This window comes from Nomascus leucogenys, chromosome 7b (genome assembly GCF_006542625.1).
Source record: "Nomascus leucogenys isolate Asia chromosome 7b, Asia_NLE_v1, whole genome shotgun sequence".
Lineage (NCBI taxonomy): Eukaryota > Metazoa > Chordata > Mammalia > Primates > Hylobatidae > Nomascus > Nomascus leucogenys.
The window spans coordinates 52,603,610-52,631,275 of NC_044387.1; the positions used below are offsets into that span (position 1 = coordinate 52,603,610).

General features: G+C 44.4%; 1 protein-coding gene across 2 annotated transcripts; it reads left to right on the plus strand.

Annotated features, from left to right (window-relative positions):
- On the plus strand, positions 1-27,666 carry LOC101178672 (aspartate-rich protein 1). 2 transcript variants are annotated; one of them, XM_030815996.1, is made up of 12 exons: positions 1-407; positions 5,505-5,572; positions 6,893-6,914; positions 9,587-9,663; positions 11,061-11,082; positions 12,094-12,123; positions 13,841-13,929; positions 15,331-15,352; positions 21,874-21,950; positions 22,740-22,761; positions 23,064-23,105; positions 27,352-27,666. In XM_030815996.1, the coding sequence occupies exons 1-12, from the start codon at positions 206-208 to the stop codon at positions 27,354-27,356; spliced, it is 678 nt and encodes a 225-aa protein (XP_030671856.1). In that variant the 5' UTR covers positions 1-205; the 3' UTR covers positions 27,357-27,666. The 2 variants fall into 2 exon arrangements, with proteins under 2 accessions (XP_030671856.1, XP_004088538.3); XM_004088490.3 differs by having other exon boundaries at positions 2-407; positions 21,877-21,950.

Genomic DNA, 27,666 nt, shown 5'->3' on the forward strand with positions numbered 1-27,666 from the left:
GTGCAGTCCTCACGGAGGGGCAGGGCGGCCACAAGGTGGGCAGCAGCTGGGACGGGCATTTTGAGGCATTGGATGGGGCTGTGGGGCTGGACATTGTGAGTCACTAGCCTGACCTGGCTGTTTCCTGGTAACCAGGTGACATAGGCAGCACAGTTAGAATTTCATGGAAGGCTGAGGCAGGAGTGGAGAGGCGTGGAGAGGCCCCATGGGGAATATACTGACCTCTTGTGTCAGCTCCATCTGTGGCTGGCGCAGGCAGAAGGTGGCACCCTGTGTTGAATCTGATACTTATGAGGCTGTGGCTGCTGCAACATCAGAATCCACTAATGTAGAGCCTGGCAAGCTGGATGTGGGAGCCACGGAGGGCCAAGATCTGCAGCACATCAGCAACCAAAAGATGCCCACAGGTAAAAAAGCCATGGGTGCCATTTACTCTCTGGCACACCTCTGGCCACCCCCACCCCCTTCCCATACCCTCATCCCCAGAGACATCCTCAGCTTCCAGCTCCCTCCTGCCCATAGCCAGCTTTCCCAGGTCTGGGGCATGGGGGACAAAGGCTGGCTCTGCCTCTTGTCTTTGTCGTTGAGGCTTTTTTGATCTAGAAAAGGGAGAGCCCTTTTCTCAGTAAAAATTCAAATACCCCAATTTTGGAGTCCCCATCCCATTCTCTAGCCTCACCTATCCAGCCGGTTTGCTACCTAAATGAAGGAACCAGGTAAGGGTCAGCTTGTTTCTTTTCTTCCAACCCTTAAGGTAGCTTATTTTTTGTAAATTTTATTTATTTATTTATTTATTCATTCATTCATTCATTTATTTTAGATGGAGTCTTGCTCTGTTGCCCAGGCTGGAGTGCAGTGGTGGGATCTCAGCTCACTGCAACCTCTGCCTCCTGGGTTCAAGCGATTCTCTAGCCTCAGCCTCCTGAGTAGGGACTACAAGTGCCCGCCACCATGCCTGGCTAATTTTTTGTATTTTTAGTAGAGACGGGGTTTCACCGTGTTAGCCAGGTTGGTCTCGATCTCCTGACCTGGTGATCTGCCCGCCTCAGCCTCCCAAAGTGCTGTGATTACTGGCATGAGGCTCTGCGCCAAGCTCCTAATTTAATTAAGTTCTGAGATACATGTGCAGGATGTACAGGTTTGTCACATAGGTAAAAGTGTGCCATGGTGGTTTGCTGCACCTGTCAACCCATCACCTAGCTATGAAGCCCTGCATGCATTAGCTATTTGTCCATATGCTCTCCCTTCCCCTGTCCCCTGACAGGCAACTGAACTCTCTTGCCTGTTTTTGTCTGGAGGGGGACGCTCATGCCTGTTTTTGTCTGGAGAGCCTGCCTGGCTTCAGGTTCCTGATAGGAGTGAGGACCTGGAGTGCCGTGTGAGAAACAGATGGCTCAGTGAAGAACTGTCATCATCCACTAGAGTCCCTGGAAACAGCTGTATCATTTAGATGGTGTGGGTTTGTGTGCAGGAGGGCTGGGAGGTAGCTAGGGGTGAATTGATGTGTAGTGATTGTGAGTGTGTTTGTAAATGTATGTTTTCCCCCAAAAATGTGGACCTGCATGCGCAGCACAGTAGAAGTGTCACTTTTCTTGAATTCCTGGCCTGTGGTGGTCCTCTCACCTCAGCCTCCCGAGTCATGTCATTCTTCTAATAAAAAGGAAGAAAAACTTCAGCACCACCATACACTTTACGTAAATGACTCCTTCACCACAGCTGTACCTGAAGGTCAGTTTAATATCCCTACTTCTTAGATAGAGTGCAGAAAGGAGTGAACCCAGATTTTGACCTCCTGAAGGCAAAAGTGAACCCAGAAATGGGTCCCAATGTTGATGGTCTGCATTACTCAACTGTGTCATCACTCAGGTTTGGTGATATGACCCCACACCAGGGAGTTCCAGCACCTATGTGTGTCCCTGGTAGTGGTAGTGGATGGCCTATAAGCGTGCCAAACATTACCCATCATCAAATGGGGCCCCATTGGTCACATAACCCTGGGTAGCAAAAGGTACACGGAACAACAGATGTTTGCATGGACATTACTGTGAAATACACATAGAAAGCCCACAGGCTTTTGGTCAGCTCACAGATTCTGAGAAGTGTTAAGGGTTCACATGGAACAGTGCAGGTCAACATCTGTCAGTGCTGGGGTCATTCCTCAGCATTTGGTCAAAGCAGGGAAGGATCAGGAAGATATTGCATTGTATTTAGTAACATGACTACGTGAAGCCTTAGAAATGCTCCAATCCATGGCCGGGCACGGTGGCTCATGCCTGTAATCCCAGCACTTTGGGAGGCCGAGGTGGGTGGATTGCCTGAGGTTGGGAGTTCGAGACCAGCCTGGCCAACCTGGTAAAACCCTGTCTCTACTGAAAATATAAAAATGAGCTGGATGTGGTGGTGAGTGCCTGTAATCCCAGCTCCTTGGGAGGTTGAGGCGGGAGAATCACTTGAACCCAGGAGGCAGAGGTTATAGTGAGCTGAGATCAAGCCATTGCACTCCAGCCTGAGTGACTGAGTGAGACTGCGTCTCTTAAAAGGAAGGGAAGAGCAGAAGAGAAATATCTAACAGGGTTAGTACTCATATATCTGAGACCCCTTCTCAGTAGGAGTGAGCAGAACCTGGCCTTCCTGTCTGCTGAGAGCATGGCGTGGACATCATCCTAAATGCCTCAGGAATGGAGTTTCATTGCTTTCTCTTGTCCTCTCCATCTCTTTGTGCAATGATGGCAGTGACAGCAGTAGAAATTGGTGAGGGGGCAGAACAGGAATCAGGTCCCCACTTCTGTGACATGGAGCAGACAGGACACAAGTCAGCAGGGATGGACTTCAGGGTCAGGACAGACAGGTCCCAGGCCTGATCTTCCTGCAGCTGGGACAAATGAGTTTTTCTTTTTCACCTCTTTTGGAAGTCACTTGAGGAATGTTCCTTGAGGAGACACTACGATTGGCCAAGGGTTATCTGGCTCAGAAATGTGTGTGTGTAGTGTGTGTTTTTTTTTTTTTTTTTTTTTTTTTTTTGAGATGGAGTCTCACTTTGTTGCCCAGGCTGGGGTAGTGCAGTGGTGCGATCTCAGCTCACTGCAAGGTCCGCCTCCCAAGTTCAAATGATTCTCCTGCCTCAGCCTGCCGAGTAGCTGAAATTACAGGCATGCGCCACTGCACCCAGCTAATCTTTATCTTTGTAGTTGAGACAGTGTTTCTCCATGTTGGCCAGGCTGGTCTCGAACTCCTGACATCAGGTGATCTGCCCACCTCAGCCTCCCAAAGTGCTGGGATTACAGGCGTGAGCCACCGTGCCTGGCTGACATGTGTTTCAACTGGACAGAGCCCCCTAGCACTGGGCCTGTAGCTGCTGCACTCCCGAGTAGCAGGGGAGGTGGGGAGGGACATGAGTTCCAGTGCACCATGAGCTCAGCAAAGGGATGGGGACTGATTCCAGAGTCCAGCTCATCCTTGCAACTCTTCTGTGGAATCCAGAACACATCAGTTTCCACTTATTTTATAGAAGGTTTGGAATCTTCAGTGTCAAACTCTATCTGTGTTGTGTCTTCCCACAAAGTGGATAGAGGAACCCTGGCTATGGGTGTTTCCTGCCAGGGCAGTGACTGTGTCTTCCTCATTAGTCTTCATCCCAGAGCTCAGTCCTGGGGAGAACATGTTAGGCCCCATGGGCATTGCAACGAACACATCCCTGGGCTGGGATCTAGTGCAGGTGTGGAAATGTTCCCTTCTCAGCCTGTTGAGCCCTACACCAATCCTGGAGCCTGCCCCAGCTTCTGAGTCAGGGTCCCTGGAGATGAAGTTGAGCTCCTGAGGACAGTGAGGTGCCCCTGCCCCTTGGCTCCTGCTGCTCTGATCCTGTCTAGACAGGGTGTGCAGGGCCACGCTCTTCCCCTGTGTGCACGCGTGCCGCCTGCTGGAATCCCTCTGGACCTGGATGTTGTCCTCATTGTTGTCATATTCCCCAGCCCCACACAGTGACTGGCCCTTGTGCGGATGCCCGGGAAGTAACCATAAACGTATTGTAGAAGCAGAGCTGCAAACTATTTTGCAAGAAAACACCAGGAGAGGGGAGTCATGTCTTCCTCGTGTCTGGATCTCCTATGCCGTCTAGTGTGGTTCTCAGTCATATATGTGCCTCCTTATATGTAAATACATTTAAATATTTACAATTAAAAGTTCAGGGCCGGGCGTGATGGCTCACACTTGTAATTCCAGCACTTTGGGAGGCCAGGGCCAGCAGATCACCTGAGGTCAGGAGTTCGAGACCAGCCTGGCCAACATGGTTAAACCCCATCTCTACTAAAAATGCAAAAATTAGCCTGATGTGGTGATGCACACCTGTAATCCCAGCTACTTGGGAGACTGAGGCAGGAGAATTGCCTGAACCCGGGAGGCAGAGGTTGCAGTGAGCCAAGATCATGCCATTGTACTCCAACCTGGGCAGCAAGAGTGAAACTCTGTCTCAAAAAAAAAAAAAAAAAATCAGAACCTCATCACAACAGCCACCGTGCAATGGCCCAGCAGCCTTCTTTTCATGCAGCAGAGAGCATTTCCATCCCCGCAGAATGCTCTTTCACAACCGCTGTGAGCCTGGCTGAGCGACCAATTGTTGAACTCCTCTAACTCAAAGCATGCACATCAAAGTGGGAATCTCAGGGCTGTGAGATTGGAGGTGAGACCTGTAATGGGCCAGTGGAAGGAAAAAGTTGAAAGGTCATTCCTTCAGTTCCTCTTTCCACTTGAAGGCTGGCAAGTGTGAGCAATGCCTTTTTAGAGACCTCTGACTCCACAGAGCCCAGGGAGAGTCTGACCACACCGAGGAAAGGGCAGAGTGATCTCGTGTAACCCAGTGTGGCCTCACCTGGAGTAGGAGAGTGGGTGAGTTGCTCTCTGGAATAACTCCTTCCGGATGTTTTTGTCTCTAACGATTGGCCAATGGACGCCATCCACGAGGGCAGCTGCAATGAGGCAGATCTGCAGGTAGAGAATGATACTCTAGGAGGAGCTCTGGGAGCAGCTGGGTGACACCTGTTGCTTTGGAACCTAGGAAAAGGGCGATGAAGTCAGAACCAAAGGAAATATGTGTAGAATTCTGATTTGTGCCTTTTGTATTTTAATAAGAGATGAGACAATTTGTATTTATGGGCTTTGTGTGCTGTGTTTGTAACCATTTTTTTTCTTGCTCTGATATTTAATGATTACCTTTCCCAGAAGACCAGTTTTTCCTATGTCACAGCAAGCATCAAAGCCTTGATTTTTGATTGGTTACTATCTTCTGGGACTTGGGAATGTAAGAGTCTTACCAGGTCTAGGCACTGACTAAGATGCAAGGTCTCTGGTGAGACTCCCTCATGCTCACTACTTGAACACAGTTGTTTCTCTCAGATGCTCTCAGAATCTTCAGTCCCACGCTCCACATGCCGCATCCAGCAAAGTTCTCTGAGGGACTCACAGTCTCCAACCACCAGGGCACTGACATTAACTCTGTGTCCTTTTAGGTCCCCCTGAGGACCGCCTGAGTTTAAAATTTCTACCACCAAGTGAGGAAGACAATGATGATGCCAAGGTAAAACTCCCTTTCTTTGCCTTCTAAAGAAATGTTGCTTTCCTGATGTCAGAAACAAACTCACCCATCCACACCCAAAGAATGGACACAGAGGCCTGCAGAACAGCGAAAGTGAGACTTTTCATGATGGTCTTGCAAGATCTGGGTGCAGACACACCCAGCACAGTTTCAACAAGCAATTTATCCCCGAGTGTGCAGGTCCCTCCCCTGGTTCCTCGTAGGCTGAGTACTATGGGGTCACAATCTTCCCAGGTGTCACATATCGATTGTTGGGTAGGGGCTTTAGGTATTTTTTTTTATGGTTGTCTTACTGCATTTTGTTGCAGCCCACAATGCATTGCCATCCTAGTCAGCTCAGGGGCTCTTCAAGTATTTGACTTATGACCTAAGTAGTTGGGCAGGCTGGTAAGAACAGACAAAGTGAGCTATTTTGCAGGCCAGTAAACTTTCAACTTAGACTAAACTTCTTTGGTTCCAGTGAGGGCAATTAAGTGAGGAGGAGAGGGGGCCCAACAAGCAGGCATTGTCCATCCAAGCAGGAGCCCAGCATATCCTATTTCTTCTGTGTTTTGCTGACCTAGACCGGTTCAAGGCACTTTGTGTTAAAAATGGACCACTGTGTACATTATTTCCTTCACCTGATTTCTTTCCTTCCCAATTAATTTTGATATAAAAATATAACAAGGCACATTATGTACAACATACACAATTCTCTGTGAGGATGGAGTTCAGTGGGAGTTTTTTTTCTTTTTTTTTTTTTTATTATACTTTAGGGTTTTAGGGTACATGTGCACAATGTGCAGGTTTGTTACGTATGTATCCATGTGCCATGTTGATTTCCTGCACCCATTAACTCGTCATTTAGCATTAGGTGTATCTCCTAATGCTGTCCCTCCCCCCTCCCCCCACCCCACAACAGTCCCCGGAGTGTGATGTTCCCCTTCCTGTGTCCATGAGTTCTCATTGTTCAATTCAGTGGGAGTTTTTTTTTTCATCTAATACATGACACACTAGGATGTTTTTAAATGACAGCATCCATCATCAACTGTAATGCAGAGGCGTTTTCCTCCACACCAGTTCTCCTCTTTGAATTAGGCATTGTGCGTTTACCAATCTAAATCAACTTCAAAGAAATTCTGTGGGAAAAGCTTTTGTCTTTTCCACATGTGTCCTCTATGCTAGAATGTTTTGTCTTTGACATGGACTCAACCACTGTTTCAAAAGTAGTTTTCTGAAGTCATCAAGAGAATAACTGATCTGTGTAAGGGGTGCAGCAGAATTGATCTGATCCTCATAGCATCTTCTTTTGTCTCGTTGCAGATTTTACCATCACCTGTCCAGGGTATGTAGCTTGAACTAACTCACTTTCTGAGAAACTAACTTGCTGGCTTTAATATATACAAACCTTAATCTGGATTCCTGTTAAAAATATTGGGGGTGTGGTGAGACGAAATGATTTTGCAAGTGTATAACTATGAGCAGAGGGGCTGTAGAAATGTGTGTGAACCCAGAGGACCAACTAGGAGATTTTGTGTGAGCCAGTGTGTCTTCACCTGGAGTAGGAGAAGTGAGTGCACCTCTCACTGACTTACCCTGATATTGGTGATTCTAAAGAGTGGATTCTGGAGAATCTCAGCAGGGAAGACGATGCTTTTTCAGGTAGGTAAAATACTTCAGATGGAGTCTAATAAAACAGCATTTACAAGAACCTTCATGTTATATCTGCTGCTTGGGAGGCTGAGGGAGGGTGTAGAAACAAAAAGTAAATAGAAGCCGAGTCTGTTATTTTCAGAGTTTAATGTCATCCTGGTGAGAAGTACTATGTTTATGGGCTTTTGAGTATCCTGTGTTTTTGATCACCTCTTCTTGCTTTATTATTTAAAGATGATTTTTCTGAGAACACCTGCTCTTTTCTGCCTCTGCCACTGCAAAATCTCAGAGCCTGTGGTTTGGGACACAGTTCTGTCATAGGCAGTTACTTTATCCTAGATATAAAATTCTTCTGCGGTGTGCCCAGATGCATAGGAGAAATGGATCCTCACCTTATGAACTGTTGGCTTTGATGGCAGCACATTGATTTGTCTGTCCTTGCAGTTTACCTCTGGTATCAAGACATCTCCCTGGGCATGGAGTACAGAATGAATATTCACTCTGGGCTCACTGCAAAAGCTCCAGTGTGTGGGAAATGGAGGGAGAAGCACAACCTTGAGCACCCTGTCAGCATTCCATTTCTTCATTTGAATGAGAATATGCAGTTTTACCATCATTTGTGGAAGAGGCTTTCCTTTCCCCCTTGTGTATCCTTGGCACCTTTGTTGAAGATCAGCTGACTCTGTATGTGTGCATTTAATTCTGGGCTCTTGATTCTATATCTGATATTTATGGGTGCCCCCATGCTAGAAGCATGCTGTCTGAATTTTTCTGTTTTTTGTAGATTTCAATCTCATGAACGTGCATCCTCCAACACTATTCTTTTTCAACGTTACCATGGTTATTTGAGGCACATAAAAATTCATTAAAGTCTGAGGATTAACTATTCCATTTCTGCAAACATGGCTGTTACCAGTTTGATAGCAGTTGTTAATCTGTAGATCATTTGTGTAGTATTGTTAGTCATGCTTAGTCTTCCTATCCATGAATATGGGAAACCTTTCAACTTATTTGTACGTTCTTTGCTTTGTAGAATCTTTATGTTGACAGCTGATTAGTTAGATTTAACGTGACTGATATAAATTTGTGACTTCTTTTTTTTTCGTTTTCTTGTTTTTTGAGACGGAGTCTCACTCTGTCACCATACTGGGGTGCAGTGATGTGATCGCTCACTGCCACCTCTGCCTCCCGGGTTCAAGTGATTCTCCTGCCTTATCCTGCTGAGTAGCTGGAACTACAGGCATGTGCCACCAACATGCCCAGCTAATTTTTGTATTTTCAGTAGAGATGTGGTTTTACCATGTTGGCCGAGATGGTCTCGATCTCTTGACCTCGTGATCCACCTGCCTTGGCCTCCCAAAAAGTGCTGGGATTACAGGCACGAGCCACCATGCCCAGCCAAATTTGTGATATCTTATACCAATATTTTGTATGTCTGAATTAATAGGCATCAAATAAAAAAATTATGTAAGCTAGTTAACCAAAAAATCACCCTTTTCCTCATGGACATTTTTTCATGAATTTGTTCATTTGTATTGGTATACGTTTCCTCATTTCGGTAGATCATGTATATTTGAACCTGGAAACTTATCCTCATGGCAGAAAGTGTTCACTTTCTGAGAGAAAGTGATCTCTCAGCTTCACTGGTACAGGTAGCGCAGGCCCTGTGAGCTTGGCCTGTTTGAATGAAGCCTCATCTTTAGGGAATCTCCTCAGGGAGAATGACACAGAGCTGATGAAGCCCTTGATTACAGGGCCCCAAAAGGTTGTGGGCACACACCATTATTCCAGAAGAAGACTTACAAAGAGGAAATCATGACTATTTTTAATTGTAGCATTTTAATATTATTTTTAAATGGTCTCTATGAAAAAGAATGTGTGATTAATAGAACAGAGTAATTTAGGTAAAATTGAGTTGATTTCACCAATAAAATAGACTTTTAATTAAGTAATAAATCCTTTAAAACAGATGCTAAATGTAGTACCAGCATAATTGGATCCTAGTGTACTGACACGATCTTGAATACATTAAGAAAATACTGTTTGTTTAGAAGAGTTTCAAAACATTTGAGAGGGAGGAAGGCATTCTTCCATTGACCTTTAGTGTGTGCTTCAGTTCCATTTGGGTTTGACTGTTTTGTGTCGCTGCATGATGCCTCTAGTACAAGGCCAAGGCCTCCATGTCTCATGTCTTTCCTGCTCCCCTCTTCTGCCATCCCTCTTCCACTCAGGGGAATAGCCCAGCATTAACTCAGTCCATGGTTGTTAATCAACCACCTCCATACACCACATCCAGCAAAGCTCCCTGAGTGACTCACAGTCACAAACAACCAGGGCACTGATCTTTCTTCTGTGTCCTTCCAGGTTCTGCTGAGGACAACCTGAGTCTAGTATGCCCACTGCCAAGTGAGGATCGTGATGGTGATCATGATGAGGTCCAAGTAAGACCACCTTTCTTTGTCTTCTAAGGAAATGTTGGTTTTCTGATGTGAGAAACAAACTCACCAGTCCAAACCCAAAGAATGGACTCAGGGAGCTGAAAAACAGCAAAAGTGAGATTTTCTTTCCTTTTTTTCTTCTTTTCTTTTTTTTTTTTTTCCGAGACAGAGTCTCACTCAGTTGGCCAGGCTGGAGTGCAGTGGTGCAATCTCGGCTCCATCTCCTGGGCTCAATGAATTGTCCTGCCTCAGCCTCCCGAGTAGCTGGGATTACAGGCATGTGTCTTCATGCCCAGCTAATTTTTGTACTCTTAGTAGAGATGGTGTTTTGCCATGCTGGCCAGGCTGGTCTCGAACTCCTGACCTCAGGTAATCGGCCCACCCCGGCTTCCGAAAGTGCTGGGATTACAGGCATGAGCCACCCCGCCTGGCCGAAAGTGAGACTTTTAATGACAGTCTTGCAAGATCCAGTACCTTATGGGCAGACACACCCAGCACAGTTTCAACAAGCAATTTATCCCCTAGTGTGCAGTTCCCTCCCCTGGTTCCTCATAGGCTGAGTACTGTGGGATCATAATCTTCCTGGGTGTTGCCTATTGATTTTTGGGGAGGGGTTTTAGGTATTTTTCTAGGGTTGTCTTACTGCATTTTGTTGCAGCCCACAATGCATTGTCATCCTAGTCAGCTCAGGGGCTCTTCAAGTACTTATCACCTAAGTAGCTGGGCAGACTGGTAAGAACAGACAAAGCAAACTATTTTGCCGGCTAGTAAACTTTTATCTTAGGCTAAACTTCTTTGGTTCAAGTGAGGGCAACTAAGTGGGGAGGAGGGGCTGCCCAACAAGCAGGCATTGCTTATCCAAGCAAGAGCCTAGCATATACTATTTCTTCTTTTTTTTGCTGAGCTAGACCAGTTTAAGACACTTTGCGTTAAAAATGGACCACTGTATACATTATTTCCTTCACCTGATTTCTTTCCTTCTCAATTAATTTTGATATAAAAATATGACAAGGCACATTATGTACAACATACACAATTTGTGAGGATGGAGTTCAGTGGGAGTTTCTTTTCATCTAATACATGACACACTAGGATGTTTTTAAATGACAGCATCCATCATCAACTGTAATGCAGAGGCATTTTCCTCCACACCAGTTTTTCTCCTTGGATTACACATTGTGCATTTACCAACCTAAATCAACCTCAAAGATAAATTCTGTGGGAAAAGCTCTTGTCTTTTCCACATGTGTCCTCTATGCTAGAATGTTTGACCTTTGCCCTTGGCTCAACCACTGTTTCACAACTAGTTTTCTGAAGTCATCAAGAGACTAACAGATCTGTGTAAGGGGTGCAGCACAATTGATCTGATCCTCACAGCATCTTCTTTTGTCTCGTTGCAGATTTTACCATCACTTGTCCGGGGTACGTACCTTGAACTAACTCACTTTCTGAGAAACCAACTTGCTGGCTTTAATATATAGAAACCTTAATCTGGGTTCCTGTTAAAAATATTTGGGGTGTGGTGAGAACAAATGATTTTGCAAGTGTATAGCAACAAGACTTCAGGTGGGATCTAATAAAACAGCATTTCCAGGAACCTTCATGTTATACCTGCTGCTTGGGAGGCTGAGGGAAGGTATAGAAAGAGAAAAAGAAAAAGTAAATATAAGCCGAGTTTGTTCTTTTCAGAGTTTAATGTCATGATGAGAAGTACTATGTTTATGGGCTTTTGAGTATCCTGTGTTTTCGATCACCTCTTCTTTATTATTTAAAGATGATTTTTCTGAGAACACCTGCTCTTTTCTGCCTCTGCCACTGCAAAATCTCAGAGCCTTTGGTTTGGGACACAGTTCTATCATAGGCAGTTACTTAATCCTGGAGACAGAATTCTTCTGTGGTGTGCCCAGGTGCATAGGAGAAATGGATCCTCACCTTATGAACTGTTAGCTTTGATGGCAGCACATGCATTTGTCTGCGCTTGCTATTTACCTCTGGTATCAAGACATCTCCCTGGGCATGGAGTACAGAATGAAAATTCCAAAACACATGCAAAAGCTCTAGTGTTTGGGAAATGGAGGGAAAAGCACAACCTTGAGCACCCTGTCAGCATTCCATTTCTTCACGTGAATGAGAATATGCAGTTTTACCATCATTTGTGGAAGAGGCTTTCCTTTCCCCATTGTGTACTTTTGGCACCTTTGTTGAAGATCAACTGACTCTGTATGTGTGCATTTAATTCTGGGCTCTTGATCTGTGATACTTACGGGTGCACCCATGCTAGAAGCATGCTGTCTGAATTTCTCTGTTTTTTGTAGATTTCAATCTCATGAATGTGCATCCTCCAACACTATTCTTTTTCAACATTACCATGGTTATTTGAGGCACATAAAAATTCATTAAAATCTTAGGATTAACTTTTCCATTTCTTCACAGGTGGCTGTTACCAGTTTGATAGCAGTTCTTGTGAGTCTGTAGATCATTTGTGTAGTATTGTGTGTTAGTCATGCTTAGTCTTCCTGTCCATGAACATGGGAAGCCTTTCAGCTTATTTGTACATTTTTTACTTTCTAGAATCTTTATGTTGACAGCTGATTAGTTAGATTTAACATGACTGATATAAATTTGTGATTTTTTTTTTTTTTGAGACAGAGTCTCACTCTGTCACCATACTGCTTGTGCAGTGATGTGATCTCTGCTCACTGCCACCTCTGCCTCCTGGGTTCAAGTGATTCTCCTGCCTTATCCTCCTGAGTAGCTTGGACTGCAGGTGCATGCCACCACGTCCAGCTAATTTTTATTTTTAAATAGAGACATGGTTTTACCATGTTGGCCAGGATGGTCTCGATCTCTTGACCTTGTGATCCACCCACCTCGGCCTCCCAAAGTGCCGGGATTACAGGCATGAGCCACCGCATCTGGCTAAATTTGTGATATCTTATACCAATATTTTGTATGTCTGAATGAATAGGCATCAAATAAAAAAATATTAAGCTAGTTAACCAAAAAAAATGACCCCTGTACTCATGGACATTTTTTCATGAATGTGTTCATTTCTATTGGTATACATTTCCTCATTTCAGTAGATCATGTGTATTTGAACCTGGAAACTTATCCTCATGGCAGAAAGTGTTGAGAGTCACGTCTCTCAGCTTCACTGGTGTAGGTAGAGCAGGCTCTGTGAACTTGGCCTGTTTGAATGAAGCCTGATCTTTATGGAATCTCCTCAGGGAGAGTGACACAGAGCTGCTGAAGCCCCGGATCACAGGGGCCCAATAGGTTATGTGCACACACCATGGTTCCAGAAGAAGACTTACAAAGAGGAAATCATGACTATTTTTAATTTTAGTATTTTAATATTTAATTTTTTAAATGACCTCTATGAAAAAGAAATTGTGATCAGCTGGGTGTGGTGGCTCACACCTGTAATCCCAGCACTTTGGGAGGCCGAGGTGGGCAGATCACCAGGTCAGGAGATGGAGACCATCCTGGCTAACACAGTGAAACTCTGTCTCTACTGAAAATACAAAAAAATTAGCCAGGTGCGGTGGCGGGTGCCTGTAGTCCCAGCTAAGGGAAGCTAAGGTAGGAGAATGGTGTGAACCTGGGAGGCGGAGCTTGCAGTGAGCCGAGATCACGTCACTGCACTCCAACCTGGGGGAGAGAGTGAGACTCTGTCTCAAAAAAAAAAAAAAAAAAAGTGTGATCAATAGAGTACAGTAATTTGGGTAAAATTGAATCCATGTCACCAATAAATTAAGTAATTAATCATGTAAATTTAAAACAGATGCTAGATGTAGTACCAGCATAATTGTGTCCTAGTGTACTTGCACAGTCTTGAATATGTTAAGAAAATCCTGTTTGTTTAGAAGAGTGTCAAAACATTTGAGAGGGGAGGAAGGCATTCTTCCATTGACCCTTAGTGCGTGTTTTAGTTCCATTTTGGCTTGACTCTTTTGTGTTGCTGCATGATGCCTCTAGCACAAGGCCAAGGCCTCCATGTCTCGTGTCTTTGCTGCTCCCCTCCTCTGCCATCCCTCTTCCACTCAGGGGAATAGCCCAGCTTTAACTCAGTCCATGGTTGTTAATCAACCACCTCCATACACCACATCCAGCAAAGCTCCCTGAGTGACTCACAGTCACAACCAACGAGGGCACTGATCTTTCCTCTGTGTCCTTCCAGGTTCTTCTGTGGACAACCTGAGTTTAGTATGCCTACCACCAAGCGAAGATGATGATTTGGATGATGACGATGATGAAGATGATGCCCAGGTAAGACCACCTTTCTTTGTCTTCTAAGGAAATGTTGGTTTTCTGATGTGAGAAACAAACTCACCAGTCCAAACCCAAAGAATGGACTCAGGGAGCTGAAAACAGCAAAAGCGAGATTTTCTTTCCTTTTTTTCTTCTTTTCTTTTTCTGTCTTTTTTTTTTTTTTCTGAGACAGAGTCTCACTCAGTTGGCCAGGCTGGAGTGCAGTAGTGCAATCTCCTGGGCTCAATGAATTCTCCTGCCTCAGCCTCCCGAGTAGCTGGGATTACAGGCATGTGTCTTCATGCCCAGCTAATTTTTGTATTCTTACTAGAGATGGTGTTTTGCCATGTTGGCCAGGCTGGTCTCGAACTCCTGACCTCAGGTAATTGGCCCACCTCGGCTTCCGAAAGTGCTGGGATTACAGGCATGGGCCACCCCGCCTGGCCAAAAGTGAGACTTTTAATGACAGTCTTGGAAGATCCAGTACCTTATGGGCAGACACACCCAGCACAGTTTCAACAAGCAATTTATCCCCTAATGTGCAGGTCCCTCTCCTGGTTCCTCATAGGCTGAGTACTGTGGGATCATAATCTTCCCGGGTGTTGCCTATTGATTTTTGAGGAGAAGCTTTAGGTATTTTTCTAGGGTTGTCTTACTGCATTTTGTTGCAGCCCACAATGCATTGTCATCCTAGTCAGCTCAGGGGCTCTTCAAGTATTTGATTTATGACTTAAGTAGCTGGGCAGGCTGATAAAAACAGACAAAGCGAGCTATTTTGCAGGCTAGTAAATTTTTATCTTAGGCTAAACTTCTTTGGTTCAAGTGAGGGCAACTAAGTGGGGAGGAGGGGGTGTCCAACAAGCAGGCATTGCCTATCCAAGCAGGAGCCTAGCATATACTATTTCTTCTGTTTTTTGCTGACCTAAACCGGTTCAAGGCACTTTGTGTTAAAAATGGACCACTGTATACATTATTTCCTTCAGCTGATTTCTTCCCTTCTCAATTAATTTTGATATAAAAATATAACAAGGCACTTTATGTACAACATACACAATTCTCTTTGTGAAGATGGAGTTCAGTGGGAGTGTATTCCTATCTAATATATGACACACTAGGATATTTTTAAATGACAGCATCCATCATCAACTGTAATGCAGGGGCATTTTCCTCCACACCAGTTTTTCTCCTTGGATTAGGCATTGTGCGTTTACCAACCTAAATCAACCTCAAAGATAAATTCTGTGGGAAAAGCTCTTGTCTTTTCCATATGTGTTCTCTATGCTAGAATGTTTGGTCTTTGACCTTGACTAACCACTATTTTACAAGTAGTTTTCTGAAGTCATCAAGAGAATAACAGATCTGTGTAAGGGGTGCGGCAGAATTGATGTGATCCTCATAGCATCTTTTGTCTCATTGCAGATTTTACCATCACGTGTCCAGCGTACGTACCTTGAACTAACTCACCTTTCTGAGAAACAAACTTGCTGGCTTTAATATATAGAAACCTTATTCTGGGTTCCTGTTAAAAAATATTGGGGGTCTGGTGAGAGCAAATGATTTTGCAAGTGTATAACTATGACCAGAGGGGCTGTAGAAATGTATGTGAACCCAGAGGACCAACCAGGAGATTTTGTGTGAGCCAGTGTGCCTTCACCTGGAGTAGAAGTGAGTGCACCTCTCACTGACTTATCCTGATGTTGGTGGTTCTAAAGAGTGGATTCTGGAGAATCTCAGCAGGGAAGAGGATGCCTTTCCAGGTAGGTAAGAAGATTTCAGGTGGGATCTAATAATACAATGTTTCCAGGAGCCTCATGTTATACCTGCTGCTTGGCAAAGTTAGGGAGGGTATAGAAAGAGAAAAAGAAAAAGTAAATATAAGTCAAGTTTGTTCTTTTCAGAATTTAATGTCATCATGATGAGAAGTACTATGTTTATGGGCTTTTGAGTATCCTGTGTTTTTGATCACCTCTTCTTACTTTATTATTTAAAGGTGATCTTTCTAGAACACCTGCTCTTTTCTGCCTGTGCCACTGCAAAATCTCAAAGCCTTTGGTTTGGGACAGAGTTCTGTCATAGGCGGTTACTTAATTCTGGAGACAAAATTCTTCTGCGGTGTGCCCAGATGCATAGGAGAGATTAATCCTCACTTTATGAACTGTTTGGTTTCATGGGAGCACATTCGTCTGTTTTTCCTGCTTACCTGTGTTATCAAGAGCTCTTCCTGGGCATGGAGGACAGAATGAAAATGCACTCTGGGCTCACTGCAAAAGCTTCAGTGTCTTGGAAATGGAGGGAGAAGCACAACCTTGAGCACCCTGTCAGCATTCCATTTCTTTTTTTCTTTTTTATTTTATTTTATTTTATTATTATTATTATACTTCAAGTTTTAGGGTACATGTGCACAATGTGCAGGTTTGTTACATATGTATACATGTGCCATGTTGGTGTGCTGCACCCATTAACTCGTCATTTAGCATTAGGTATATCTCCTAATGCTGTCCCTCCCCCGTCCCTCCACCCCACAACAGTCCCCGGAGTGTGATGTTCCCCTTCCTGTGTCCATGTGTTCTCGTTGTTCAATTCCCACCTATGAGTGAGAACATGCGGTGTTTTCTGTCCTTCTGATAGTTTACCGAGAATGATGATTTCCAGTTTCATCCATGTCCCTACAAAGGACGTGAACTCATCACTTTTTATGGCTGCATAGTATCCCATGGTGTATATGTGCCACATTTTCTTAATCCAGTCTATTGTTGTTGGACATTTGGGTTGGTTCCAAGTCTTTGCTATTGTGAATAGTGCCGCAATAAACATACGTGTGCATGTGTCTTTATAGCAGCATGATTTGTAGTCCTTTGGGTATATACCCAGTAATGGGATGGCTGGGTCAAATGGTATTTCTAGTCTAGATCCCTGAGGAATCGCCACACTGACTTCCACAATGGTTGAACTAGTTTGCAGTCCCACCAACAGTGTAAAAGTGTTCCTATTTCTCCACATCCTCTCCAGCATCTGTTGTTTCCTGAGTTTTTAATGATCGCCATTCTAACGGGTGTGAGATGATATCTCATTGTGATTTTGATTTGCATTTCTCTGATGGCCAGTGATGATGAGCATTTTTGCATGTGTTTTTTGGCTGCATAAATGTCTTCTTTTGAGAAGTGTCTGTTGATATCCTTTGCCCACTTTTTGATGGGATTGTTTGTTTTTTTCTTGTAAATTTGTTTGAGTTCATCATAGATGCTGGATATTAGCCCTTTGTCAGATGAGTAGGTTGCGAAAATTTTCTCCCATTTTGTAGGTTGCCTGTTCACTCTGACGGTAGTTTCTTTTGCTGTGCAGAAGCTCTTTAGTTTAATTAGATCTTGTTTGTTAATTTTGGCTTTTGTTGCCATTGCTTTTGGTGTTTTAGACATGAAGTCCTTGCCCATGCCTATGTCCTGAATGGTATTGCCTAGGTTTTTTTCTAGGGTTTTTATGGTTTTAGGTCTAACATTTAAGTCTTTAATCCATCTTGAATTAATTTTTGTATAAGGTGTAAGGAAGGGATCCAGTTTCAGCTTTCCAGTTTTCCCAGCACCATTTATTAAATAGGGAATCCTTTCCCCATTTCTTGTTTTTGTCAGGTTTGTCAAAGATCAGATAGTTGTAGATATGCGGCATTATTTCTGAGGGCTCTGTTCTGTTCCATTGATCTATATCTCTGTTGTGGTACCAGTACCATGCTATTTTGGTTACTGTAGCCTTGTAGTATAGTTTGAAGTCAGGTAGCGTGATGCCTCCAGCTTTGTTCTTTTGGCTTAGGATTGACTTGGCGACGCGGGCTCTTTTTTGGCTCCATATGAACTTTAAAGTAGTTTTTTCCAGTTCTGTGAAGAAAGTCATTGGTAGCTTGATGGGGATGGCATTGAATCTATAAATTACCTTGGGCAGTATGGCCATTTTCACAATATTGATTCTTCCAACCCATGAGCATGGAATGTTCTTCCATTTGTTTGTATCCTCTTTTATTTCATTGAGCAGTGGTTTGTAGTTCTCCTTTAAGAGGTCCTTCACGTCCCTTGTAAGTTAGATTCCTAGGTATTTTATTCTCTTTGAAGCACTTGTGAATGGGAGTTCACTCATGATTTGGCTCTCTGTTTGTCTGTGATTGGTGTACAAGAATGCTTGTGATTTTTGTACATTGATTTTGTATCCTGAGACTTTGCTGAAGTTGCTTATCAGCTTAAGGAGATTTTGGGCTGAGACAGTGGGGTTTTCTAAATATACAATCATGTCGTCTGCAAACAGGGACAATTTGACTTCCTCTTTTCCTAATTGAATACCCTTTATTTCCTTCTCCTGCCTGATTGCCCTGGCCAGAACTTCCAACACTATGTTGAATAGGAGTGGTGAGAGAGGGCATCCCTGTCTTGTGCCAGTTTTCAAAGGGGATGCTTCCAGTTTTTGCCCATTCAGTGTGATATTGGCTGTGGGTTTGTCATAGATAGCTCTTATTATTTTGAGATACGTCCCATCAATACCTAATTTATTGAGAGTTTTTAGCATGAAGGGTTGTTGAATTTTGTCAAAGGCCTTTTCTGCATCTATTGAGATAACCATGTGGTTTTTGTCTTTGGTTCTGTTTATATGCTGGATTACATTTATTGATTTTCGTATGTTGAACCCGCCTTGCATCCCAGGGATGAAGCTGGGATGATCATGGTGGATAAGCTTTTTGATGTGCTGCTGGATTCGGTTTGCCAGTATTTTATTGAGGATGTTTGCATCAATGTTCATCAAGGATATTGGTCTAAAATTCTCTTTTTTGGTTATGTCTCTGCCAGGCTTTGGTATCAGGATGATGCTGGCCTCATAAAATGAGTTAGGGAGGATTCCCTCTTTTTCTGTTGATTGCAATAGTTTCAGAAGGGATGGTACCAGTTCCTCCTTGTACCTCTGGTAGAATTCGGCTTTGAATCCATCTGGTCCTGGACTCTTTTTGGTTGGTAAGCTATTGATTATTGCCACAATTTCAGAGCCTGTTATTGGTCTATTCAGAGATTCAACTTCTTCCTGGTTTAGTCTTGGAAGGGTGTATGTGTCGAGGAATTTATCCATTTCTTCTAGATTTTCTAGTTTATTTGCATAGAGGTGTTTGTAGTATTCTCTGATGATAGTTTGTATTTCTGTGGGATCAGTTGTGATATCCCCTTTATCATTTTTTATTGCGTCTATTTGATTCTTCTCTCTTTTCTTCTTTATTAGTCTTGCTAGTGGTCTATCAGTTTTGTTGATCTTTTCAAAAAACCAGCTCCTGGATTCATTAATTTTTTGAAGGGTTTTTTGTGTCTCTGTTTCTTTCAGTTCTGCTCTGATTTTAGTAATTTCTTGCCTTCTGCTAGCTTTTGAATGTGTTTGCTCTTGCTTTTCTAGTTCTTTTAATTGTGATGTTAGGGTGTCAATTTTGGATCTTTCCTGCTTTCTCTTTTGGGCATTTAGTGCTATAAATTTCCCTCTACACACTGCTTTGAATGTGTCCTTGAGATTCTGGTATGCTGTGTCTTTGTTCTCATTGGTTTCAAAGAACATCTTTCTTTCTGCCTTCATTTCGTTATGTACCCAGTAGTCATTCAGGAGCAGGTTGTTCAGTTTCCATGTAGCTGAGCGGTTTTGAGTGAGTTTATTAATCCTGAGTTCTAGTTTGATTGCACTGTGGTCTGAGAGACAGTTTGTTATAATTTCTGTTCTTTTACATTTGCTGAGGAGAGCTTTACTTCCAACTATGTGGTCAATTTTGGAATAGGTGTGGTGTGGTGCTGAAAAAAATGTATATTCTGTTGATTTGGGGTGGAGAGTTCTGTAGATGTCTATTAGGTCCACTTGGTGCAGAGCTGAGTTCAATTCCTGGGTATCCTTGTTAACTTTCTGTCTTGTTGATCTGTCTAATGTTGACAGTGGGGTGTTAAAGTCTCCCATTATTATTGTGTGGGAGTCTGTTTATTTGAATGAGAATATGCAGTTTTACCATCATTTGTGGAAGAAGCTGTCCTTTCCCCATTGTGTATTTTTGACACCTTTGTTGAAGATCAGTTTACTGTGTATGTGTGCATTCAATTCTGCGCTCTCTATATCTGTGAAACTTATAAGTGCCGCCACGCTGGAACCATGCTGTCTGAATTTCTGTATTTTTGTGTGTGTGTGGATTTCAATCTCATGAATGTGCATCCTCTAACACTATTTTTTTTAATGTCATCATGGTTATTTGAGGCGCATAAAATTCACTACAATAGTAGGATTATCTTTTCCATTTCTGCACAGATGGCTGTTACCAGTTTGATAGCAGTTGTTGGGAGTCTGTAGATCATTTGGGTAGTATTGTGTGTTAGTCAGGTTTAGTCTTCCTATCCATGAATACAGAATGCCTTTCCACTTATTTGTACCTTTTTTACTTCCTAGGATCTTCATGTTGACAGCTGATAAGTTAGATTTAACATGACTGATAAAAATTTTTGATTTCTTATACCAATATTTTATATGTCTGAATGAATAGGCATCAAATAAATATGTATATATATATTTTTTGAGATGGAGTTTCACTGTTCTTGCCCAGGCTGGAGTGCAATGGCGTGATCTCAGCTCACTGCAACCTCTACCTCCCAGATTCAAGTGATTCTCCTGCCTCAGCCTCCTGAGTAGCTGGGATTACAGGTGCTCACCACGATGCCTGGCTAATTTTTTGTATTTTCAGTAGAGACGGGGTTTCACCATGTTGGCCAGGCTGGTCGTGAACTGCTGACCTCAGGTCATCCACCCACCTCGGCCTCCCAAACTGCTGGGATTACAGGTGTGATCCAGAGTGCTCAGCCAAAAAAATAATTTTTACGTAAGCTAGTTAACCAAAAATCACCCCCGTACTCATGGACTTTTTTTCAAGAATGTGTTCATTTCTATTGGCATACATTTCCTCAGTTCAGTAGATAATGTATATTTGAACCTGGAAACTTATCCTGATGGCAGAAAGTGTTCAGAGTCAACGTCTCTCAGCTTCGCTGGTGTAGTTAGAGCAGGCTGTCTGAGCTTGGCCTGTTTGGATGAAGCCTTATTTTTAGGGAATCTCCTCAGGGAGAGTGACACAGGAGCTGCTGAAGCCCCTGATTACAGGGGTCCAAAAGCGTATGTAGAAGTTGTTCCAGAAGAAGACTTACAAAGAGGAAATCATGACTGTTTTTAATTGTAGCATTTTAATATTGAATTTTTAAAATATCTCTGAAAAAGAAAGTGTCGTTAATACAATAGAATAATTTGGGTAAAATTGAGTCCATTTCACCAATAAAATAGGCTTTTAATTAAGTAAATCCTTTAAAACAGATGCTAAATGTAGTATCAGCATAATTAGATCCTAGTGTACTGACACGGTCTTGAATACATTAAGAAAATGCTGTTTGTTTAGAAGAGTTTCAAAACATTTGAGAGGGAGGAAGGCACTCTTCCATTGACCCTCAGTGGGCCGTTTTAGTTCCATTTGGGGTTGACTGTTTTGTGTTGCTGCATGATGCCTCTAGCACAAGGCCAAGGCCTCCATGTCTCATGTCTTTCATGCTTCCCTTCTTTGCCATCCCTCTTACACTCAGGGGAATAGCCCAGCATCAACTCAGTCCATGCTTGTTAATGAACCACCTCCATACACCACATCCAGCAAAGCTCCCTGAGTGACTCACAGTCACCAACCACTGGTGCACTGATCTTTCCTCTGTGTCCTTCCAGCTTGTCCTGAAGATGGCCTGTTTTTTTCTTTTTCTTTTTCTTTTTTTTGAGACAGAGTCTCGCTCAGTTGCCCAGGCTGGAGTGCAGTGGCTTGATCTCCGCTCACTGCAAACTCTGCCTCCTGGGTTCATGCCATTCTCCTGCCACAGCCTCCCAAGTAGCTGGGACTACAGGTGCCCACCACCACGCCCAGGTAATTGTTTTGTATTTTTTTAGTAGAGATGGGGTCTGAAGATGTCCTGTTTGTAAGATGCTCACCAGGATGCAAAGATGATGATGAAGATGATGCCCACGTAAGTCCCCCCTTTTTTTGTCTTCTATAGTAATGTTGCTTTCCTGATTCCTTTACTTCGCAATTAATTTTGTTTTCTTTTTTTTTTGTTGTTGTTGTTTTTGAGACGGAGTCTCGCTCTGTTGTCCAGGCTGGAGTGCAGTGGCGCGATCTCGGCTCACTGCAAGCTCCACCTCCCAGGTTCACGCCATTCTCCTGCCTCAGCCTCTCCGAGTAGCTGGGACTACAGGCGCCCGCCACCATGCCCGGCTAATTTTTTTTTTTTGTATTTTTAGTAGAGACGGGGTTTCACCGTGGTCTCGATCTCCTGACCTCGTGATCCGCCCGCCTCGGCCTCCCAAAGTGCTGGGATTACAAGCATGAGCCACCGCGCCCGGCCTACTTCGCAATTAATTTTGATATGAAAATCTGGCAATGCACATTATATATGCTGTACACTATTCTCTTTGTGGGGCTGGAATTCAGTAGGAGTGTCTTCCCAAATGATACGTGGTACCCTAGGGTGCTTTTAAATCCATTATCAACTGGAATACTGAGGCATTTTCCACAACACCAGTTTTCCTCCTTGGATTAAGCATTGTGCATTTGCATTTAAAGGTGCATTGTGCATTTGCATTTAAATGCATTTGCATTTAAAGACCTATAGCCATAGTCAAATGGCTTCATATAGTGATTGAGCCAATCACTATACTGCCTTCTGGTTTTTTATCATTGTCCAGAGAATAACAGATCTGTGTGAAGCACACAGCAGAATCTGATTCTCATAATGTTTTCTTTTATATAATTGCAGATAACAGCTCAGAAAGAAAGCGGTATGTACCATGAAATAACTCACTTCCCGAGGGAAAAACTTGTTAGCTTCAGTGTATAGAAACCTGATTCTGGGTTCCTGCTGGGAAAGAGGCTTGGGGTTCTCGTGAAAGTAATTCTGCCAGTATAGAACTCTGACCCGAGAAGCTGTAGGAAGGTTTGTCGACCCAGAAGAAAGATGCGGGGATCATGTGTGAAGCAGCGTGGCGTGGGAGACTAGCCCATCACTCAGCTTCAGCTAAAGTAGGAGGAGTGGGGGAGTCACTCTGTCTAATGACTTATCCTGGTGTTTTTGTTTCTAAAGACCTGACGCTGGAGAATCTAAGTGACGAGGAGATTCATCCAGGTAGGGAACTACGTGCCAGGAAAAACCCAATGGGAAAAGGTTCTCAGGAGCCTCCAGGTTATCCCTGCTGCTTGTGAGGAGGGGCTGAAGGAGGGGGTATGAAATCAGAAAGAAAGTGGAAATATGTGTGAGGTCTGGCTTGTTGTTTTCAGAGTTTCTTGGCATCATGGTAAGAACTGTCTCTATGGGCTATGAGGGTGCTTCATTCGTGAGAGATTGTCTTTGCGGTGCACCTGCTCTTTTCTGCCTGTGGAACATCAGAGCCTTTGGTTTGGATTAGTCAACACCCCTTGGGCTTAAGCACTGGGTGTCATCTGATGAAGGGAGTCTGGGGGATACAACTCTCTCCCAGGCATTTCCTGGAACCTAGAGAAACAGTTCTTCTGCTGTGTGCCAAGGGGAAATCGAGAATCACCCTCTGAACTTTCAGGACTTGTTAGTGCACATTCATGTTTCTGTCCTCACTGTGCGCTCCTGGATTAAAGGGATCTCCCAGGGTGGATGGCGGAGTGCATATGCACTCTGGGCTCACTGGTAAAACTCCAGTCTCCTTTGAAGGGAGGAGGAGAGTTTGACCTTGAGCACATTTCCAGCCTCTACTTCCCAACCGAGTCACAGATTCTGAGATGAGGCTTCTTTCTCCCAGTTCTCTAATTTTTGGGAAAGCCAGGAGTTCCTTCCCACAAAAGTTAGTATCACACTATTTCCTGTCTTCAAAATTTGGCTTTGGTTTTGTTCTCTAAGTTGATATTCATTCCTTAAGTTCTAGACTTTCTCTTTTTCATTCTTTGTTTTTGAGACGGAGTCTTGCTCTGTGAACCAGGCTAGAGTGCAGTGGCCTGATCTCCGCTCACTGTAAGCTCTACCTCCTGGGTTCTCGCCATTCTCCTGCCTCAGCCTCCTGAGTAACTGGGACTACAGGCACCTGTCACCACGCTTGGCTAATTTTTTGTATTTTTGGTAGAGACAGGGTTTCACCATGTTGACCAGGCTGGTCACGAACCCCTGACCTCAGGCGATCTGCCCGCCTCAGCCTCACAATGTGCTCGGATTATAGACATGAGCCACTGTGCCTGGCCAGGGTTATTTTTAATATAATTGTGGCTATCTCAAGTAATGGTGCTTTGAGTATTTTTGTCAGTGGTTTTGGAATAATACCAGCACTCACTTCTGTGGAGTAGACTGTTAGAAGGGGGCATATCTTTCATTATCATAAATAATGCCAAACTTTTTCCAAAATGAAGACACCAATTCATGCTCCTCTAACAGCATATGTGAGTAGCCATTTCTCCAAATCCTTGTGGACTCTTAGTTTTATCTCTTTCTAAAAATTCCATCACTGTGGTTAGCCTTTCATTTGTATAACATATTACTTAAGATGTTTACCAAAAAGAAATATTGTTTTACTCTAATGATGCAGCACAGTAGGTTTGTTTACACTCGCCTCATCACAGACACATAAGTAATGCAGCGCGCCGACATTCCAACAGTTACGACTTTACTAGGCAAAAGGGAATTTTCAGCTTTGTTATAATCTTACGGGACCACTGTCATACATGTGGTGTGTCATTGACCAAAATGCCATTTTGCCACATATGACTGTAGTTAATAAGCAGGTGCTTAAGAATGAAGTTAATAACAGCTATAAATTGAGTATATGGGCACTTCTGTATGTTGCCTCCTTGAAGTGTCACAATCACTTTGAGACAAAATTAGTTTTGTTATAGTCATTATACAGATGAGGAATGTGAGTCTCAGTTAAGTAAATTACTCACGAGACACACCAAGAGCTGGATCTCTAACACCAAAGGCTAATCTATAAACTAACATGCTACACCGCCTATAGTGGCAGAGTAGACTTACCATAAAATGAAATTTGCTTCCACAGCTGGGCATGTGAGTTTAGTGAGGCTGGTGTTACCCATTGCTCCATGGGTCAGAAATTGCTCTTGCTGAAACTTGGATGGAGAAGCTCTTGGCTCAGGGAGTGAAAAGTTACTGACAGGTTATATGAGTGCACGTGAAGGATTATGCATCCATAGAGCATGTGGTGGAATGAGAACAGAGAGAATCACCCAGAGCAAGACTCCATTTCAAAAAAAAAAAAAAAATTGCCCATTGAATAGGTTGAAAATTAGATACAGTCAACCACACTATGTCTTACTGTATAAAAGAAAATGTGCTTTTAGACAGTGATAGGAAAGAAGAAAAAAATTAAAATAGTTGATGTGTTCTATGTGGGACTGTGGAATAAACTGCTTTTAAATAGAATTTTGTATGAAATTCTTTAGGCAATTAGTAAAAATGGAAACCTAATGGCAGGGAGCAGCCAGGACCACAGTTGCCTGTGGATGCAGAGACTGTGGTGGAGCCTGGAATGCACCAAAGACTGCCCCACGGGTAGTCAGTTCAGTGACAGCATTGCTAATTTTCTGATCGGGAAGCACCCCAGTAGCACATGGAGAGAACGGGGAGGCCTAAGATGAGTCCGGACCATGGAAAGTCTCCAGTGAGGGGATCTTGGAAGATGTGAAAAGCATCCTGGAGGGGCAGGTAGCCCTGCAGCTTTGCGGTCCAGTTTCCCTCACTGGTCTGACTTGGTATGGCATAGAGGTGCTCACACAGCAGCCCCCAGTATCCTCCCACTTCCCTAAAGGCTTAAACATACCGTGACGTGTATCAGTTTCTAAAAGAGCACAATAGCACGTTAGTGAAAAACCAAAATTGCAGAGAAGTGGCCTCATTTCCTGGAAATGATTCAGGGAGGGGGAGGTGGTGAGGCTCCACTGGGGAAATGCTCATGACCAAAGAAAGATGGGGCCTGAGGACTGGCCGTTGGGCTCAGCCACATGGAGACCACGTCGTGCCCTACAAGAGCAATCTGGTGGTGTGGTGCTGCGGAGGGGAGACAGCCAGGGCCACAGAGCCTGTGCAGGGATTCAGAACCAGAGGGCTCCTCAGAACAGGCACAGGAGATGGTTTGTAAGGACCTTCCCACTCCAGTGAGGGCATGAGGGGCAGGGAGGGAGGAAAGCAGCCCCACATAGGGGGATGCCCAGGGAGGGGAAGCAGGTCTCAGGAGAGCTAGGTTTCAGTCCAAGCAAGAAAGGAAAGAATGTTCCAGGGAGAGGCTGAGGCCCTGGGGCCTCCAGAGGGCTTGGAAAAAAGGTTTCAGCAGATGGGGTCAGAAAAGGAGTATTCAGGGCCTTGAGGGGGAAGTGAGCTGAGCTTCTTGCAGCCCCTGATGCAAACAGGGATGAAGGACATAATGACATTAGTCCCGAGTCTGAGGCAGAGAGCGGTGAGGAGGCTGTGAGTTTGGGGAAGGGAGGGAAGGGCCTGGCTGGGAGAAGGCAGGGTTCTGGGCCCTCTACGGTCCTGCCAGGGAAGGTCAGAGCCCAGAGAGGCCCAGGGCTCCCTCCTTGCACCTGCACAAACAGCTGTACCCCTGGTCAGGGGGGTGCTCTGTAGACTGCTGTGGAGTGAGGGAGCAGCTTCTCCTGGGCATAGGACCCCAGACACCTGCAGGATGCAGGGCTCCAGGCTCCCTCAGATGCCTGCTGATGGGTCTCCTCTGAGGGGCTGTAAACTGGCTTCCTGGGTACCCACAATGTACAAGCACTTGTTTTCAGCATAATGCACCCGGCACTGCCAAAATCATACCCATTTATGATAGGCACAATTACTATCCCCACTTTAGAGCTAGGAAAACTGAGGCACTGAGCAGTTAATCAGCTTGCCCCAGGCTCCACAGATAAACTGTCAGTGTAGAGCTGGGGTCTCAACACAGCAGCCTCCCTCCATAGTGTGGGCTTATAGCCACTGGCTGTCCCTCTGCCCTTGTCCAGCCTCAGCTGTCTGGGGTGTCCGGTTGTGCCTTTGGGCTACAGTTGAATTATCAGTTGCCTCTTCCAGGCTGGCTCCCATACCTCTCCCGGCAGCAGCTTCTTAAATCCCAGAAGCTGATAATGGTGTGGTAAATGGGCCTTGGAGAATGGAGGCAAGGGTGTGGTGCTCAGGACTTCTAGGTCCCAACATAGGCTGTGTTCCTGGCCCTCCCCTTGTAACAGAGGCACCTCTGTCCCTGGCTGATGAGTTCCCACATCTCTAATTTCTCCTCAGCCTGGACTGCAGAGGCGGGAGCCCAGGAGATCCTGGTGTGGAGGCTGCTTAGTGGGATGATATCATAGAGCACAAAGCTGGGAGCCTGCTGTCACTGAAAAGGGATTGTCTCTTCTTCATCCAGAGTGAAGCACTTCTGTGGAGCTGACCAGGGTGCTGGCCCAAAGGACAGGCCAGCGTGTGCTGCAGGATGCCCAGCTTTGCCCCTGGAGGTCTCAGTCATCTCTACATTCTGAGGAAACCCTTGACTCCAGCAGAGAGCAAAAGTCCAAGGCCACCTCCCACCCACCCCCAGCACTGGGTTTGCCCTGTACCATCCAGGACCCGGTGCTTCTGGGCCTGGCATTTCGCCTTTGGCAGGAGAGTTAGAAGAGACGTGACCGTGCTCCACGAACAGAAAGTGCCATTCCAACTTGAATAAAGAGACTGAGCGCATTTA

Coding starts and splice junctions, on each gene's coding strand:
- LOC101178672 (XM_030815996.1), top strand. CDS start 206: ATGGGGAATATACTGACCTCTTGTGTCAGCTCCATCTGTGGCTGGCGC. Junction 15,353..21,873: donor TTTACCATCACGTGTCCAGC/GTACGTACCTTG, acceptor GTATTTTTTTAG/TAGAGATGGGGTCTGAAGAT. Junction 22,762..23,063: donor AACAGCTCAGAAAGAAAGCG/GTATGTACCATG, acceptor TTGTTTCTAAAG/ACCTGACGCTGGAGAATCTA.